General features: G+C 35.9%; 2 protein-coding genes across 2 annotated transcripts; both read right to left on the bottom strand.

The window, feature by feature from the left end:
• Positions 1–1,125: 1,125 nt before the first annotated feature.
• Positions 1,126–5,877, bottom strand: LOC121380920 (unsaturated rhamnogalacturonyl hydrolase YesR-like). Its single transcript, XM_041509955.1, has 3 exons — positions 5,611–5,877; positions 2,033–2,991; positions 1,126–1,601 (listed from the first exon to the last, which is right to left on the bottom strand). Exons 1-3 carry the CDS (start codon positions 5,688–5,690, stop codon positions 1,390–1,392), a joined length of 1,251 nt encoding a protein of 416 aa, XP_041365889.1. The 5' UTR covers positions 5,691–5,877; the 3' UTR covers positions 1,126–1,389.
• Positions 5,878–16,022: 10,145 nt separating this feature from the next.
• Positions 16,023–18,572, bottom strand: LOC121380521 (unsaturated rhamnogalacturonyl hydrolase YesR-like). The gene is made up of 2 exons (XM_041509364.1): positions 17,677–18,572; positions 16,023–16,551 (listed from the first exon to the last, which is right to left on the bottom strand). The coding sequence occupies exons 1-2, from the start codon at positions 18,401–18,403 to the stop codon at positions 16,340–16,342; spliced, it is 939 nt and encodes a 312-aa protein (XP_041365298.1). The 5' UTR covers positions 18,404–18,572; the 3' UTR covers positions 16,023–16,339.
• Between the last annotated feature and the right edge of the window lie 352 nt (positions 18,573–18,924).

Below are 18,924 nucleotides of genomic sequence, written 5' to 3'. Positions count from 1 at the left end.
TGCATAGTGTAGGGTTGATAAATATTCTAAAAGCGATTAATAAATTAAGTCCTACATGTTGTACAGTTGTATGCTGCACAAAACTATAGTCCTGTTCAGTTGTTTAGTTTTTTGCAAATGCTACGTTTTATTCCTATTCAATCCTTGTTTTCTTTACATTTGCATGAAAACAAACACAAATCCCGACAGGTTTTATATACAATTCATCATCTAAATTGCACTTATTTCCATTTTAAAAACAAAATCAATGTATGTTGTGAATGCAATTTCCTATAAATAACTAAAGCTATTTGCATAACAAAAGATTAGGATACGAGGCTACGTGAAGGCCATCATAGCTTGTTTCATTAAACACGGCCTTAAATGTCCAAAATTCGATAACATTGATTGTACATATCAAGTCGATGGCCAATAACATATTATTTTCGAAGTGTAATATATGATTGCATGTGCTGTTGTAGCATTGTGTAAACTACATGAAATACAAGTATAGAAGGGTATATAAGTTTATAGAAAATTTATTACTGGATATTCCATACATTATTGTTATTTGAGTAAAATATGGGTGAATCGAAAATTGCTTCTCTCTACCCATTAAGCATATAACGTTTCAAGTAAATTTCATCATTACAAATGCTGGCAAAGACATCTTTTTAATGCATTTCTCACGATGACTAACATTTGTATACATGTTTATACCAGTCATATACTAGTACCTAACAATTGTGAAATATTCTATTAATATTCAATCGTGACCACACACACACACACACACGAATACAAAGAGAGAGAGAGAGAGAGAGAGAGAGAGAGAGAGAGAGAGAGAGAGAGAGAGAGAGAGAGAGAGAGAGAGAGAGAGAGAGAGAGAGAGAGAGAGAGAGAGAGAGAGAGAGAGAGAGAGAGAGAGAGAGCATAATACATTATTTTTATCCCTAATATATGATATTGACGATACCAAAACACACGACGGTAATAATCTCTTTGTAGATCTTTTTGGAATTAAAAAAAAAAAGTTAAGCTTTAAACAAAATTAATTACTCTTATCATTAATGTATGATTTTCTTAACCCTAACCCTAAACTTAACCCATTTTCTTTATGGGAGAGGCCCCCACACCCCCTGTTGACTGTGGTTGCATTCAATTCCATAGCGCCATCCCCAAACATTTCTTGCTGACAGAAACACTGAGTGCTACAAAAGATAATTAATATATATATGTAGATTGTTAAAGAAGATCATTTTTATATATGTAGACTGTAGACGGCTACAGATGATAATTAACATGTGTATAATGTTACAGAAGATAACTAATATGTATGTAGACTGTTACAGAAGATAATTAATGCATACGTAGACTGCTACAGAAGATAATTAATATGTATGTAGACTGTTACAGAAGATAATTAATATATAGAGAGACTGCTTGTGTCATCGCAACAAGCACAGAAAGTAGATTTTGTCCGTTGACGATGCTGACGGTAGATGATGCCAGGAAGTTCTGATAGTCTACAGCTGCATGGTACACGAAACCTATCCCGCCATTCCTGGTTTTTAGGTAGGTTGTTTCTCGGTTTTTGTAATCAATGGGAGCTGCCTGTATTCCTAGGAAAACAAAACAGTATAATTATATTTTGCATGTTACTTGTAATATTAGCAAGGCTAATAAAACAACAACACAAAAACAATATGTGTCTTTTAATGCTTGAAATATAAATCAAAATAATCATAACTGCAATAATTTGTGTTCATTTGTAAAAATAATAATCTTAGCTGTATGCACATATATACATATATATATATATGTATGTATATGTATGTATGTATGTGTGTATATATATATATATATATATATATATATATATATATATATATATATATATATATATATATATATATATACACATATAATAATAATAATAATAATAATAATAAAACTTGATTTTTGATTTAACATTAATTTGAATTGTATTTGATTATAAAGCAACTTGCAAATATGAAGATCCAACAACACATATATTTACAAAGCTACTTACCTGTTCCACGACACACGCCATTAACAGTACCATCAGCTTTCAAGACTGTTTCCAGACCTTTCCATCCTCGATGTAAGCTTTCTTCGAATTCGTTTCTCTCTAACCACCCTTCGTTAACCGCCCTTGCTATAGAGCTGATAGTCATCGCTGTACAGGACGTCTCCAGATACGATGTGTCATCATCCACGAGCTGGTGCCATCTTCCGTCTGAAGACTGATGTTTGACCATCCCTCTGGCGTGTTTTCTGAAGCTGTCCATTATGGCGTCCCATTCGCTCTTCAGGCTCTCCTTGAAGGGCGTTAACGCCAGCAAGACCTCTACAGAAGCCGTCATACCATACCCATTGGCACGACCCCATTTGCAGCAAGACATGTTCATGGGTGACGTGTTCATTCCGTGAAAAAACAAACCATCCGTTTGGTCCTGGAGATGGTTGTTAAAAGAGATGCGTTGTTTGGCGATGAATTTGGCATATTCTTCATTTCTGAGCATCCGGGACAAGCGAGCTAGAAGCGTGACGCCTATATAGGCATCAGGTATCCAAACATAAGTTGGAGTGGTATGGTTATTCCCTTTCCATCCCCTTGTTCGGGCAAATGTTCCATCCGGAAGTTTATGTGGAAACTTAAGGACGTACAGTTCTGCAACTGCTTTGGCCAGATCTACGTCAGGGCCTGTTGTAACAGACTGTTCAGACGCTCTGTTCAGGTAAGCAATAGGAAACATGCCAATTTTGTCTCCTACAGCATGGTGGAATGGTACAGATATATTGTGTTGCACCTTGTAGCCAAATGAATCTGGGTCTGTTATAGATTTGTTTAGAAATGTATTTAGAAGCGGTTGGTAGTTGGTCCCAAATGTCTTGTCACATCTGTAAAGACCGTCAAATATTACTGCTCCGCCATAGTCCCATGCGAAAAACGTGTCAATTAGTGTGGTCATCTTATCAGCAACTTTGCTGCAAAACAAAGTAGTAAGAGTAATTATAAAGGATTATGAAGTTTTTAGAATCATATAAACCGACATCAGGCGTTTGTGCGAGGGGTTGGGGTTCGGGTTCAAAAACCCCACCGTGTTCTAGTAAATGTTCTACGTTTTTCAATTTCGTTTCCGTGGGGAGCCAGTCCCGCTGCCCACCCTATAAACTTCGCAAGCCACTGTAGACGCCCCCACCCTCCCCCATACGTTAAACGTCCTGCGCAGGTGCCTGATTATCAAATACAATTCACAGTTGCTAGTGCATGTTGTTGTAAGGGTCGTGTCCATGTCACTAATTGTTTTCGATTTTTTGGACTAGGCGAGGTCGCGGTTATCAGATCCTCGACCCTCACTACAGTTAATAATCACAGAATCGATTTTTATTTGTCCGTAATCAGTGGCGGATCCAGAAAATCCATTTAGGGGGGCCCCAGTGACATGAGGTGGAATGCCAGGGGATGTTTGGAGGGGTCGTAAAAAATGAAAATAATATATGATAAAATTATAACTATCGCAAAATTGGGGGTGGGGCCGGGCCCCTGGGGTCCCCCTAGACCCGCCTCTGGTAGATCGCGCCGTGCCAAAACCGCGCATTTGAAAAAAGACCTGATTTAAGTCGGTTGAGCGCTCGCTTGAGGTACTTGCGTCGCAGGATCGAACCACGTCGGTAGATTCATTCAGCTCATTTGTTTTTTCTCGTTCCAACCAGTACACCACAACTGGTCAAAGGCCGTGGTGTGTGTTTTCTTATGTTGGAAAGTGCATATAAAAGATCCCTTGCTACATTAGGAAAAATATAACGGGTTTCCTCTGATGACTACATGTCAGAATTACCAAATGCTTGACATCCAATAGCCGATGATTAATTCATCAATGTGCTCTAGTGGTGTCGTTAAACAAAACAAACAGTTTGGAAAAGGACCCTAAATGTAGCTCGGAAAATATTTTTGTTCATAAAAAAAGCTTACCGATATTACAAATAGGCCTAATGCTCGTTTGGACATATTTAAAAATATTCGTTTTGGTGGAATTTGAAACTTTGTCCCTGTATACATTGTTTCTTTTAAGTCATTCACATTAGGAAGTAAAGTAATATAGTTTTATAGGAGGCAGGAGGAGCTGCGTGAATACCATGCACAACAAATTCCTCAATTAACCCTTTTAAATGACGTATAGTCTTAGTGAGGAAACCCACTACATTTTCCAGTAGTAGCAAGGGATCTTTTATATGCACCATCCCACCGACAGTATAGCACATTCCATGGCTTTTGATATACCAGTCATGGTGCACTGGCTAACAGAATTAATGCAACATTCTATTAAAAGTATATGAGGGAACTTTGATTAAACAAAATAGTGGGTTTTTTCATAACCAAGAAACATGTTTGAAATCTAGATTAACTAACTTAAAACATTTTTTTCCCCCGGATACGTTTAGGGTCCGTCCCTAATTTGCAACATTTTCACGAGCGTACAAACCGTACGCTTTTGACCACCCCCCCCCCCCCCCCCCCCTAAAAGTGTACATCCCCAAATGAAAAATGTTGATCGACATTTTTCATTTTCAAAAAAGGTGTACGCTGGCCCCTTAACTCTGAAATGGGCATTCCTGACTTTACTGATATTTAAACATGCTTCCGGCTGACAAGGTTTGTAATGAATAAAACTGGATATTCATTACATTTTCTTGCTTATAATTAATGTTTGTGCATCACGTGTTTCTGGTATTCCTAACGTCTATAGAAGCTAAAACAGGAAAAAAATTTACACGTACGAAATTATTGCAGGCAAGGTCTAGTTTGGGGTGCTCATTTGACATTTTAGGTCTAGTTTGGGGTGCTCATTTGACATTTTAGGTCTAGTTTGGGGTGCTCATTTGACATTTTAGGTCTAGTTTGGGGTGCTCATTTGACATTTTAGGTCTAGTTTGGGGTGCTCATTTGACATTTTAGGTCTAGTATTGACCACTTTTGAAATATGCCCGTTTATTCTTATTATTTTATTTTATATTTTATATTTTTTATTATTATTATTATTATTAATATTATTATTATTATTATTATTATTTTATAAAATTGCGAACTTGTAAGTTACTGAAGCATTTGAAGATGTCAATTTATAACAAAATACACAAATTTACTCAAAACGTATTTTTCATTTTAGTTTTAAGGGTGAATAGAATATAACTATGGACAATATATATTGTACTAATTAAAGAGACATTCCTGAGTTTGCTGCAATTTTTAAGATGTTATCGACTAAAAGAGACTTTTTAACGATTGTAATTACATAGGAAATATGTTTTTCTGCATAAAATATTAGTGGCTGTATATTAAACGTGTTTCTGATCGTTCTAATATTTGTACTAGGTTAAATTTCATGTTATTTCCTAAAAAAAAATTATTTGACGACCAAATCCAGTTTGGGCTTCTTACAAATATTAAGACGACCAGAAACACATTAAATATACAGACACTGATATTCTAAACAAGAAAATACATTTAATATGAAAGTTTAATCGTAGAAATATTTTATTAGTCGGAAACATCTTACAATGCAGCAAACTCAGGAATGTCCCTTTAATATATTAGTTACTTACATGACATATTCCTTGGGAGTGTATCCTTCAGCGCAAACAAGTAATGCAAATGTTATACTCCACGAAAGCAACATCAGCATTTTAAAATATTTGGTATAAACTGAATAAAACGAGTATGTACTGATCTGTGAAACACACTGCTTCAAATGCTGGACTCAAACAGTTTCTAATGTACTACCCGCACGATAAGAGTCCTTGAACTGTTGTAAACACGTTAGCATCGCTCCACTAGAAGGATGCGCGATCAACATGTTAGTGTCGGTTACGGAATTTGAACATCCCTGTGATTGGTAGCGTTCCGTTCCCGGCAGCATTCCGGCTGTGCAGGACCATGGCATATGGCCCTCTGCTTTCTAATATTATATATTCATGTAATACTGGTATAATATATTATTAATAACAAGAAGAAACATGCAATATGTAATTTAACATAGATATGACATGACATGGCTTCGTATAATAATAAAATCGGTTAACTATGCCTGTACCTATATGCAGATATATTTCATCCATGCAGGCCATTTGTCATGGAGCTGTGCAGATCCATGGCATACATGTACTGCTTCCTGGTTTATAATAATATATGGCTATCAAATATGCATATAACATAGTGTTCATAATATGAAGAACAATGTAATTATTTGACATGATTTATGGCTCCTTATGATATATGATGTATTTCACACCAGCAGGCCATTTGACATGATTTGTTTTTGAAGTGCCATGGCATGTTTTACTTTAATATCAGGTCAATGAAACTTGGTTTATAGTTGCACCTATGAATGTCTATCACAGCGCATGTGACAAAATTTAATTAAATTAAAATTTTAAATTAATTGTTTTAATTGAATTTTGAAAACAATATGGATCCAGTTATGAGTGGCAGTGAATACGAGAGACCATTAATTGCGTGGAATACTTGTTTATTAAATCTACTTGTACTTACATCGTTCACCCCAGCAAGCCAGTTATCGTGCTGTTTGTAGAACCAGGATTTATGGCTCTGTGCATGACATCAGATTTAGAAAATTTTTTTTATATTTTAGACACAGTAGCTGGCTACCATTTTGTCGTCGGCGATTGCCGAAGTATTACACACAGTCCCCGCTAGCACTCTACTACAACATCTCAACAAGGGGAGGGCTAGAGGTGATTCGAGCTAATATAGAATATACAATGTGTGTGTGAAAATACAAAATTACACCCTTGAATCGTTTTTAATGCTAAAGATATTCCAAATACTAACATAACACATCCATGTGCTCTTGATCAGTACAAACCAATTGGATCACACTGCTGAATGATCTCACCTGTCCGGTAACACCAATGATATAATGAACTTGCTAATGGAGTAAGAGGTGTCTGTACCCACAGGCCGATTACAGTGCTGCGTGGCCAGATATGATTTTAGGTTCCTTTGTTCATCTAGTTTATGAAGGTTAACCACAAAACTTTATATATTGTAATTGTTTTATGTTGAATTTGTGTCTTGAAAAGTGATTTGTTTTCCATTAGAATGACCTATATTCCACAATAGTTTAGAAAATAGTATGGGTCTGGCAAGTGTTACAAAGAGGCAATGTCTGGTGTATTTTGATATCTGGGTCTGTAGGTCTAACTGTTACATGTTATCAATATATATATATATATATATATATATATATATATATATATATATATATATATATATATATATATATATATACATATATTAATGCGTTCATATCTTAAGATAAATTTAGTTCTATAAATTCCAACAATGATTATGAGGATTCGAACCCATGTCACCATAGATCTAATTACCAAACAAATTCAGACCAAATCATTATTATCTGTAAAATAGATAAATAGAAATTCATTACAATTAGTTGCAGTTGCTTGTGATGAGTTAGAATATTGAGCTGACCACCAAACAATATTTTTGTTTTCCCTGCCAAAATGGCAGCCATATTGGATTTGATAATATCATCACATCAAGTCCTTCTAGGACATGGGGGTAGTGGTGAGGTGAAAGAGAATCCTGGCTCTAACAACAGTCCAATAGTTCGTCCCATTAAGGTTTGAGCATGCCATCCTGTACACGCACGCACGCATTTAAGCTACCTGTCCAGGACAGTGGAAGGTAGTGGTTAGTGAAACGTCTGGGTAGTGGCCGTACACCAGTTCATACCCGGATGCGAACCTTGTACCTACCAACCTTAAGTTTTATGACTTAACCACCACCAAGGCCGATAATAATGTAAGTCGTTTAGCATTGCACTGCGAGATCGCAAAATTGCGAGAGTTTAGTGAATTAGGCCCCTGGCTCTGTATTCATAAACGTACTTAAGTCAATGTATGATACTTAATTATGTACTTTAAGTATGTATTTAGGTATCATACATTGACTTAAGTACGTTTAGGAATACGGAGCCTGGTTCCCACGCTCACACCTGGCTCTTTTCTCGTAACCCGAACAACACCCTCTATGAGTCATTTACAATTTCCGCCCCATCTCTTTTATGTGCAACAAAAGCTGTATAATCAGGGCTGCTTTCAACCAGACCGAGCGGAAAATTTTATGCCTAGCATTTTCTATGGCTATTTGGGCCACTGAACATGAATCCGGTGGAATGTTTTGTCAGGTCAGGTCATAGGGCTTTACGTGCATATTCAGAAGAAGCTGTTGTAGCGCACGCTATTTTTTGTCTACGGCGACGTTTTATATAAACTGTAATTTATTCAATATGGCGGCTAAATTTCGTCATTTGCCATGATTTATTTTTAGACCATATAATCCGTATAATATATCAACATATAGGTTTTTTGGGGTTGTAGACCATGGATATGGCACTTATAAGTAGCTTAGACTTCACACAGAGACTTTTTGTGCATTTTACTGAATTTGTTTCAGTAGTGTGTGCGCACACTTAGTAACTGATTTATGTGCTCACCACATTTAATACCAAAACATGCTGTTGAAAAGAATGACACAATCCTATGAATCATGATGTTTTATCTATACAAACAGTGTAGAGAGAACAAAAGTAACTTATCCGTTGACACTGAGAAATATCCACAGGTTTACAAATATCAACCAAAAATGAAAACTGGTAGCTGCCTAATCAGCAGATTGTTTTCTGAATGCAATGCACCAGAAAAAAATGTATGCAACTTTCAAGCAACTAGAAGGGGAAGTGCAAGTGAAATTGTTAAAGGGACACTCCCGAGTTTGCTGCATTGTAAGATGTTTCCGACTAATAAAATATTTCTACGAATTAACTTACATATTAAATATATTTTCTTGTTTAGAATATCAGTGTTTGTATATTCAATGTGTTTCTGGTCGTCTTAATATTTGTAAGAAGTTCAAACTGGATTTTGTCTTCAAATAATTTCGTACGTACTAACAAATCTTTTTTAGGAAATAAAATGAAATTTAATCCAGTACAAATATTACAACTATCAGAAAAACGTTTAATATACAGCCACTAATATTTTATGCAGAAACATATATTTAATATGTAATTTCAGTCGTCAAAAAGTCTCTGTTAGTCGATAACTTCTTAAAATTTGCAGCAAACTCAGGAATATCTCTTTAAGTTTGTATTTGATTGGATAATTAAAATGTTTACTTCAAGACAGAAAGAGCAGTCGTTAAACAAAATTGTAATATTGACTGACTATGAAACATTTCAGAAAACAAATGAAGAAGTATGACAATAGTTCAAAGCCAAAGTCGAAATCATATTTTTTAAATAGATTAATAATGCGTACAGGGTGTATACTACCAAATCAAATCCCATAGACGACAATAGTAACATATGTGGCTAAAACTCCTACCTGCAACGTATCAACCGACATAAACGCCACGGATATAAATACTATCACCCCTTACACTTAAAGTGAATCAGAAAAAAATGGGGGTCAAGCTGCTCGTTTCTGAGATAACGGGTAGCGTCTATGACTACCCTAGTTTCGCACAAAATTCGAGTACTTTTTTTTACAGGTACCCCATACATGTTTCAAGCACAAGGCTACTTGACACATTGGTACTAGATGAAATAAAATTGCAATTTTTTTTTACCCAGATGAAACTATTATTTTTTACAACCAACACACTCACATTTATAACCAATCACAGGACTTGTGGTGTTCACTTCTCTATCAAAAGTTCGGTGCACCTCGCACTTTGACCCAGCCGGAAGTTATTTGGTTTAGTACTACCTATACTGATAACATACATTTTTCAAAAAGTGTCCAGCTATGTGTCTTTATGACAACCAGGATCTGGTGTATTCTGACATAAAACTGACACCCTCACTGAAACTGTTGTTTCTACAGTGCAACCTAATATAATGTACACCTCAAAAAGCATATATATTGCATATAGTTTTGTACAAATGCAATATGTCATATTAAACAACAAAATGTTTTAAAATAAAAACTCCTGAAGATATTTACTTTCAGTTGGGTGTGTGTACTCAGGTATATATGTAGAGACAACAAAGATAGTCAGAGTACCTCTACCCCTTTAAAGAATTCCATTAAAACACATGCACTTGATTGACCCCTAAATTATGAAGACCTTAACAGGCACATCAAAGAAATATCAGTATTAAAAAAATACACTGTCTGAGGAAGGAAACACAAACATGACTGTACCTGTATGAAGTAATGACTTAATGTCCTGAACATTAGTGTTGGGAGGAAATCCTGTATGCTGGGTGTGGGTGTCTTCAAGTTACCAGGTGTGCGAATTTCAAATATATCGGCCATGCTGATTTTCATAATGAACCATCAAAACTATTGGCAGCCACCAATATTCCTGACTATATTTTATTTATAGCCTACTGTAGTTGGAGGTTTTAATAGTTGTGATATCTGGAATAATCATGCAGCTTTAACACATTTATTTTTGATTAATTACTGAAAAAAACTATTTTTAAATGACAAAATTACCCGAACATCTATTTTCTTGCATTATTATCTAATCCGGATGAATACAATATGTACATTAGATGTATTCCTACAATCTGTAATCCAGCATTTTATTTAGCTAGTAACATTAGGTAATACAGCTTTAACAATAAAATAAATTATCAACTTAATCCAAGGCAGATAATCAGATCTGAAAAAATTGGTTCTGAATCTAGTATAAACTCAAAATGCTTTTCATGAGAGCTAAGTGATTATTAAAAAAAAAAGAATTATCTGGAGATCTAAGTATATGTTTAACAACCTTATTGTTATGTACAAATAAGAACAGAAGGCACAATAGTGACAACAAATTTAATTATGTTTTTGGTAAAGTTTTTCTTAAAATTTACTTTAAATTTTGCATAAAACTACAAATTTGTCTAAAATATAACTTAGCACCCTATAAATATGTCAAAATGACAATAAAAATCAACTTCTTTACAAATTTGAGTTTTCAGAATTTCATACATAAAAAATTAACAATGTTAATGGAAACTAAAGACATTAACCCACTATTGGCACATGCTATTTTTAATATAAAAATAAATTGCTATTAAAATCTTAGTTCAGGTTGCTTATATATAATACCATACTTAAGAGCAGTTGTATATGGCAAGTCAAATACCATGTAAAAAGAAATTATTGAAATCTTTACAGTATGAATTATAGGCCAAAACCAACTTTTCTTCAGTGCTAACTTTGATTCAAACTCCATTCAGAGCCATGTACAGAGATTATTGTCAAGGTCAAGGTCATTCTGAACTTGCATGATCGAGTGATGGCTAATTTATCAACCAGTATAGTTTAATTAAACAAAATGACAAAATAATAATAGTTTTTATTATGCACTGAATATGTGCTATAGAGTGTATACTACCAAATCAAATCCCATAGACGACAATAGTAACATATGTGGCTAAAACTCCTACCTGCAACGTATCAACCGACATAAACGCCACGGATATAAATACTATCACCCCTTACACTTAAAGTGAATCAGAACAAAATGGGGGTCAAGCTGCTCGTTTCTGAGATAACGGGTAGCGTCTATGACTACCCTAGTTTCGCACAAAATTCGAGTACTTTTTTTTACAGGTACCCCATACATGTTTCAAGCACAAGGCTACTTGACACATTGGTACTAGATGAAATAAAATTGCAATTTTTTTTTACCCAGATGAAACTATTATTTTTTACAACCAACACACTCACATTTATAACCAATCACAGGACTTGTGGTGTTCACTTCTCTATCAAAAGTTCGGTGCACCTCGCACTTTGACCCAGCCGGAAGTTATTTGGTTTAGTACTACCTACAATATCAAAACCACAAATAGTTACCAGAAACAAAATAATCTGAAAATAGAGTACTAATAGATTCCATCATATGTGGTCATGTGGGATAGAACACCCCCCCCCCCCCCCCACCCCCCCCCCCCCCCCCGAGGTGGTGACATTTCGACCCGGGACGAGGCTTGCCGAGTCCCAGGGTCGAACTTTCCCTCACCGAGGGTGTACTTTTTCTATCCCACATGACCGCATACAATGTGTCTAATGACGTCACCACCTCACATTAATATGATGTCATATATTACCAACAAAGTCATGTTAAATCGAAGCATGATATCGCATGCAAGATAGAAATTTCTTACATGGCTTTCTTTCATGGATAGCTCTTTTCCATATACCTGAGGATGAGAGAAATATTTATTCCACATGGGCTGACGTCGTGGCATGGGTCTGCCTTGCATGGCTAGGGATGGGAGAAATGTAGGTATGATTTAACCTGAAGTTTTAAAATGAAATTTCAAAAACTACCTTTAATAATATAATGCATTATGTATACCTTGCATAGGAAGGAAATACATAAGCAAGCAAACAATTAAAATACTGGTAGAGAGAAAAACGAGAAGAATTAGACAAAGAAAAGAGGTAATGAATTCTACCAAGGAGCTACATGATTTACTAAACTGTATGAGTTCACAAATGAATCTGGTGTTTGAATGACCATCTTCAACCCTGCCAATCCTCAATTTCGGACAAAACCAATAGAGATATTCGGGCAATATGTGCTAACATGAAACATTTTTACCATGTATTTCCATCATCCTACCCGTAAAATTAGTTGATATGCGTAAAAATGCGTAGTAATTCTTTTCAAGCCCTATATATTCGTTTGGCAGAAATTCTAGAATGACAAAAACGTTGTTATCCTGATTCGAGCAATTCCGTTTAATTCGGACAAAAACCAGCCTGCCTCCCCCACCCTACAAACATGGGAGCCTGTATGCTTATGACAGCCACACCTCAAACACTGACGTAATGTATATTCAAACAGTACAAAAGACTCCTTCGTTAACTCACTGAATAGGCTCTTAATCTCGAAAATTAACCTCTGTGGCAGAATTAATTTCCCTCATAACTTTGTCCATTTCTTGTTGTGTAGAATTATTTTATGATACGTTCCTTCTCTGTTCACATATTTTCTTCGAATGCCAGTTAAAGGAAAGTAATGTTCACGAATGGAATGTACTGTTGCATTATATTGTGCATGCTAGTTAATCAAGTAGACGTCTTCGTTATTTTCAGTCATCGTAATTAATCCGCTGTCTTTGTCGATATATTGAATAAGATAGTGGTCAGTCTTTGAATTTGCATTTTGTAACACTTCTGAGACGAAGATAATTGACACCCCACCCCACGTTTTATTTTATCGGGTTTATTTTGCCAAATGAATTTATGAAATAATCTATTCAAATTGTCAACTTCTTTTTTGGATGGGTTTGGTAGTGAAGTTAGTAAATATGTAATTTTAGGTATTATTAGTGTTTTTAATACGGTTATTCTTCCTAAGACAGTTAACTTCCTTATTGACCATAGTTTTATCAATAGTTTCATTTCATTAATTTTTGTGGGGTAATTCGCTTTAACAATTAATTGTAAATTTACTGTAAACGTTATTCCGAGCATCTTAATTCTGTTGTATCCATTCCAATTTCCATCTTGAATGGTGATAAACATCTTCTGAGGGTTTTTTACTGCCTATCCAAATAGCTTTTGATTTTGTATAATTTATTTTTAATCCAGATACTGTGGCATAGTATTCTAATATTGTTAAAGTATTAAACAGAGATCCAGGAGTTCCATCCAATATAAACGTTGTATCGTCTGCATATTGGGATATTAAATATTGTTCACCATCGATTGTTATTCCATTTATGTTTTCGTTATTTTTTTTTATTAATATAGCTAGAATTTCAGCGCAAATAATAAAAATATAAAGAGAAAGTGGATCACCTTGTCTACATCCACTTTCTAATTTAAATGTCTCTGACAGAAAGCCATTTTGAATCACCCTCGACATTGAATTATTATATAGAGTTTTAATCCAGTTTTTAACTGAGGCTTTGAAATTAAAAATGTCTAATGAATTTTCATTAAATGCCCATGATACAGAGTCGAAAGCTTTTTCAAAATCTACCAAAAGCAGGAGACCTGGTATATCGAGGACGTCCGTGTAGTGCATGATATCATATATTAATCGAATGTTTTCACCAATATATCTACCTTTAGTTTGATCGTTGCTAATTATTTTATCTAGCACTGTTTTTATTCTATTGGCAATCCAGCCTGAAGCTAGTTTATAAGTAAAGTTAAGCAATGTTAAAGGCCTCCAATGTTTTGAAAACTGTTTTGGTTTATTTGGTACAAAATATAATATTAATCAGAATGTTGATTTCAAATTTTAATTAATCGTTTCAGTGTTTACAAGAGCAGTGGGATCATTATGTGTCCTCGTATTGGTGCATGTTGCCGTGGTTTTATAAATACATTTGTATGACCACATTAACTACAATCTATGGTGCACTGTCTATAAAAGAAAGAAAGAAATGTTTTATTTCATGACGCACTCAACACATTTTATTTACGGTTATATGGCGTCAGACATATGGTTAAGGACCACACAGATTTTGAGAGGAAACCCGCTGTCGCCACTTCATGGGCTACTCTTTCCGATTAGCAGCAAGGGATCTTTTATTTGCGCTTCCCACAGGCAGGATAGCACAAACCATGGCCTTTGTTGAACCAGTTATGGATCACTGGTCGGTGCAAGTGGTTTACACCTACCCATTGGGCCTTGCGGAGTCGGTATCTGGATTAAAAACCCCATGCCTCGACTGGGATCCGAACCCAGTACCTACCAGCCTGTAGACTGATGGCCTAACCACGACGCCACCGAGGCCGGTACAATCTATGGTGCACTGTCTATAATGCAGATGCTCATATAATCCTTCATACATTTGTATGTGGTAATTTTATGGTCAAATGGTCAAACTGCAATATAGTACAATTAGGTAGTTGAATAAGACATTTTACACAGACTATTTACAACATACAAAGCCGGCCTGGAAGTGAATACTTTGCTGATCATAAAGAATGACTTCCTACCCATACCAATACCCATTGTTGAAACAAACTCAAGATTCAAATGTACCTGAGAAACTAGTCGGGAAGTCAGTCTTCATTGTTGAACGACATACATTGGTTCAAAGTTCAAAACACAAAGGGAACAAAATGTTTGAGAAATATGCTGTCGTGTTGTATTTGATCGCTACAAGTCTCTGTTAACCAAACTAAATGCACAAATTATACAAACCCGTAAGAAAGATGCCAATGCCTCATACTGAACAGTACAATTAATTAATTTCCTCTTTGAAACCTTTTTCAAAACTTTGCACTGAATGCAAAACTGGGTGGGTGGTTTCACCGAGGACGTTACAGTGTAGAGTAGTAACACTGAGTTGAATGTTGAATAACCAAAGATCAAACACGGGGAATCTGATACCAGAATAGTAGTTCATACCATTCACTGTTCAACACTATGTGACTTAATATTGCTGTGCATATTAGTAAGACACTGATATCCTGTTGGTTTTTGTCAAATATACATGTAACCATTGGACAATTTTGGAAAACCATTCCTATAAATAATAATATTGGAAAACACACCTCTTAGTACTAGAATGTTGAGTTTGGTTGCTTTTCATGCTCTGAGATACAATACTATTATTTGATATGTTATGGTATTTCAAGGGTAATTAAAGGATTCTGATAAAAAGGTGGTTACTGCGAGCAAATAGGAATGCTTTAGACAATTAATTTGTAAAGTGTATAATCTAACAGTAGACAGCGGAGACAAAGTACGAAATGTCCTACCTGGGATATTGAAGATCCAAAACGTGGTGTTCGCAGATGAGCCTGGTGGGACCTCACAACGGTAAAATATTCTAATAATATTCAATCGTGACCACACACATATATATACACACACACACAAACATTTATACACACAGACTCACATAAACCACACACACACACACACACACACACACACACACACACACACACATATGAATACAATGTTTGTTGCAAAAGTAACTTGCTCAGTATTATACAATCAAGTATTATTTTTTATTATACATGTACAATCTAACAACAATATAATATAGATGGATGATAATTAATTCAATGTCTGTAGGTGTAAATTTTAAAATTAACTTTGAGGTCTAATCCTCTGAATTGTGGCATTGGGTATTTCTTAAGTCTATCAGAGTTCATATACCACATAACACCGTTACATAAGATAATTAATATACAATGTATATGTACGCTGTTACAGAAGAGAATTAATATATATGTAGACTGTTACAGAAGAGAATTAATATATATGTTGACTGTTACAGAAGAGAATTAAAATATATGTAGACTGCTACAGAAGATAATTAATATATATGTAGACTGCTTGTATCAACGCAGCATGCACAGAAAGTAGATATTGTCCGTTGACGATGTTGACGGTAGATGACGCCAGGAAGTTGTGATAGTCTACAGCTGCATGGTACACGAAACCTATCCCGCCATTCCTGGTCTCTAGGTAGGTTGTTCCTCGTTTCCTGTAATCACTGGCAGCTGGCTGTATTCCTAGCAAAACAAAACAGCATGACACATACACAATATATTATACATATACATACATACATACATACATACATACATACATACATACATACATACATACATACATACATACATACAGACAGACAGACAGACACACATAGATACATATACATACAAACACATTGCATACACACAAACGCGCACACCCACACGCACCCACACCCACCCACCTACCCACCCACCCATCCACACACACACACACACACACACACACACATAATATATAGATATTCATACTAGCCGGTGCCAGGTCTACCCACTGTTTCACGTACGTAAGCGGGATCGACCGCGTAAGTTGTAGGCCCCGTGCATATAGTTGATTTAAAGAGCATCCTTTTCATGGATGACTCAATAGCTCAAAAGGTATCGTGGCAAGTCTGCAAAGTTGCGGGCGATTCGGTGCCTTAGGTTCGAGTCCCAGCAAGGGCATGGTACAATTTGTGAGGCCAGAAATGATTTAATTATCCCCTGCGCCAGTGCTTAAATATCTATGTATGTAACAGTCAACTTCGACATACATACAACATATAGATATTCATACATCAAAACACACACACACACACACACACACACACACACACACATAAACACACACATACATATACATACATACATACATACACACACATGCACACACAAACACACACACACACACACACACACACACACACATATATATATATATATATATATATATATATATATATATATATATATATATATATATATGAGAAACCGACAGACAGATAGAAAGAGATTAGCTAGGTTAATGCAAAGAAGAAAAACAAAATGTGTATATTTTAATGCTTGAAACATATTCATAATTGGAACCATTTTTGTCATAAAAAAAACTTGGTTATATGCATATATAAAAATCAAACCTGTTTTTCCTTTTAGTATTAATTAATATTTGATTATGAAGAAACTTGAAAATATGAAGATCCAACGATACAAAACTTTATAGTAAAGACTTTCTTGAAGAAATGTATTTAAATTAGAGAATTCGTAACTAGGGTGATTTACGTAAATATTAGATCAATCGGTACCTCTTTGATTCAGTGTTAGTGTTACACTAGAAGAGCTACTTACCTGTTCCAACGCACACCCCATTGACAGTGCCATCAGGTTTCAAGACGGTCTCCAGACCTTTCCATCCTCGATGTAAGTTTTCTACGAATTCCTTTCTGTCTAACCACCCTTCGTTAACCGCCCTTGCTATAGAGCTGAGGGTCATCGCTGTACAGGATGTTTCCAGGAAAGACGTGTCATCATCCACGAGCTGGTGCCATCTTCCGTCTGAAGACTGATGTTTGGCCATCCCTCTGGCATGTCTTCTGAAGCTATCCATTATGGTGTCCCATTCGCTCTTCAGGCTCTCCTTGAAGGGCTTTAATGCCAACAAGACCTCTACAGAAGCCGTGATACTCCACCCATTGGCGCGACCCCACTTGCAGCAAGACAAGGTCTTGGGTTGCGTGTTCACTCCGTGAAAAAACAGACCATCCATTTGATCCTGAAGATGGTGGTTAAAAGACATGCGTTGCTTGGCGATGAATTTTGCATATTCTTTATTTTTGAGCATCCGGGACAAGCGAGCTAAAAGCGTGAAGCCCATATAGGTATCGTCTATCCAAAGATAGGTTGAAGTGTTGAAGTCATTCCCTTGCCATCCTAACGTGCGGGAAAATGTTCCATCAGGAAGCCTAATTGGAAACTTAAGAACGTACTGTTCTGCAACTGCTTTGGCCAGCTCTACGTCAGGGCCTGTTGTAACAGACTGTTCAGAGGCTCTGTTCAGGTAGGCAACGGGGAACATGCCAATTCTGTCTCCTACGGCAAGGAAGAATGGTACAGATATATTGTGTTGAACTTTGTAACCATATGAGGTCTTGACGCCTGTGTATTTGTTTAAAAATGTATTTAGAAGCGGTTGGTAATTTGTCCCAAATGTCTTGTCACATCGGTAGAGACCGTCAAATATTATTGATCCGCCATAGTCCCATGCGAAAAACTTGTCAGTTAGTTTGGTCATCATATTACCAGCTTTGCTGCAAAAAAAAGAGAAAAAGATAAAGTTAAAATTTATTTAACGACATCACTAGATCACATTTATGTTATTAATCATCGGCTATTGGATGTCAAACATTTGATAACCCTCTATTGTTTACATTAGTAGCAATGTATCTTTTATATGCACCATTCCACAGACAGGATGGTACATACCACGACCTTTGATATACTAGTTTGTGTGCACTGACTAGAGCGAAAAATAGCCCGATAGGTCTACCAACGGGGATCCCAGCGAACGCTTTACCACAGGGCTACTACACTCGACAC

The sequence above is a fragment of the Gigantopelta aegis genome, chromosome 9 (assembly GCF_016097555.1).
Source record: "Gigantopelta aegis isolate Gae_Host chromosome 9, Gae_host_genome, whole genome shotgun sequence".
Classification (NCBI taxonomy): Eukaryota; Metazoa; Mollusca; class Gastropoda; order Neomphalida; family Peltospiridae; genus Gigantopelta; species Gigantopelta aegis.
Note: the sequence above shows the minus strand (reverse complement) of the source record. Positions and strands in the feature narration are given on the sequence as shown.

Excerpts from the sequence above, each read along its gene's own strand:
- LOC121380521 (XM_041509364.1), bottom strand. The coding sequence starts at position 18,403 with ATGTTCCCCGTTGCCTACCTGAACAGAGCCTCTGAACAGTCTGTTACA. Across the intron at positions 16,552-17,676 it reads TGGGGTGTGCGTTGGAACAG|GAATACAGCCAGCTGCCAGT; the intron begins GTAAGTAGCTCT and ends TTGTTTTGCTAG.
- LOC121380920 (XM_041509955.1), bottom strand. The coding sequence starts at position 5,690 with ATGCTGATGTTGCTTTCGTGGAGTATAACATTTGCATTACTTGTTTGC. Across the intron at positions 2,992-5,610 it reads ACTCCCAAGGAATATGTCAT|CAAAGTTGCTGATAAGATGA; the intron begins GTAAGTAACTAA and ends TTTGTTTTGCAG. Across the intron at positions 1,602-2,032 it reads TGGCGTGTGTCGTGGAACAG|GAATACAGGCAGCTCCCATT; the intron begins GTAAGTAGCTTT and ends TTGTTTTCCTAG.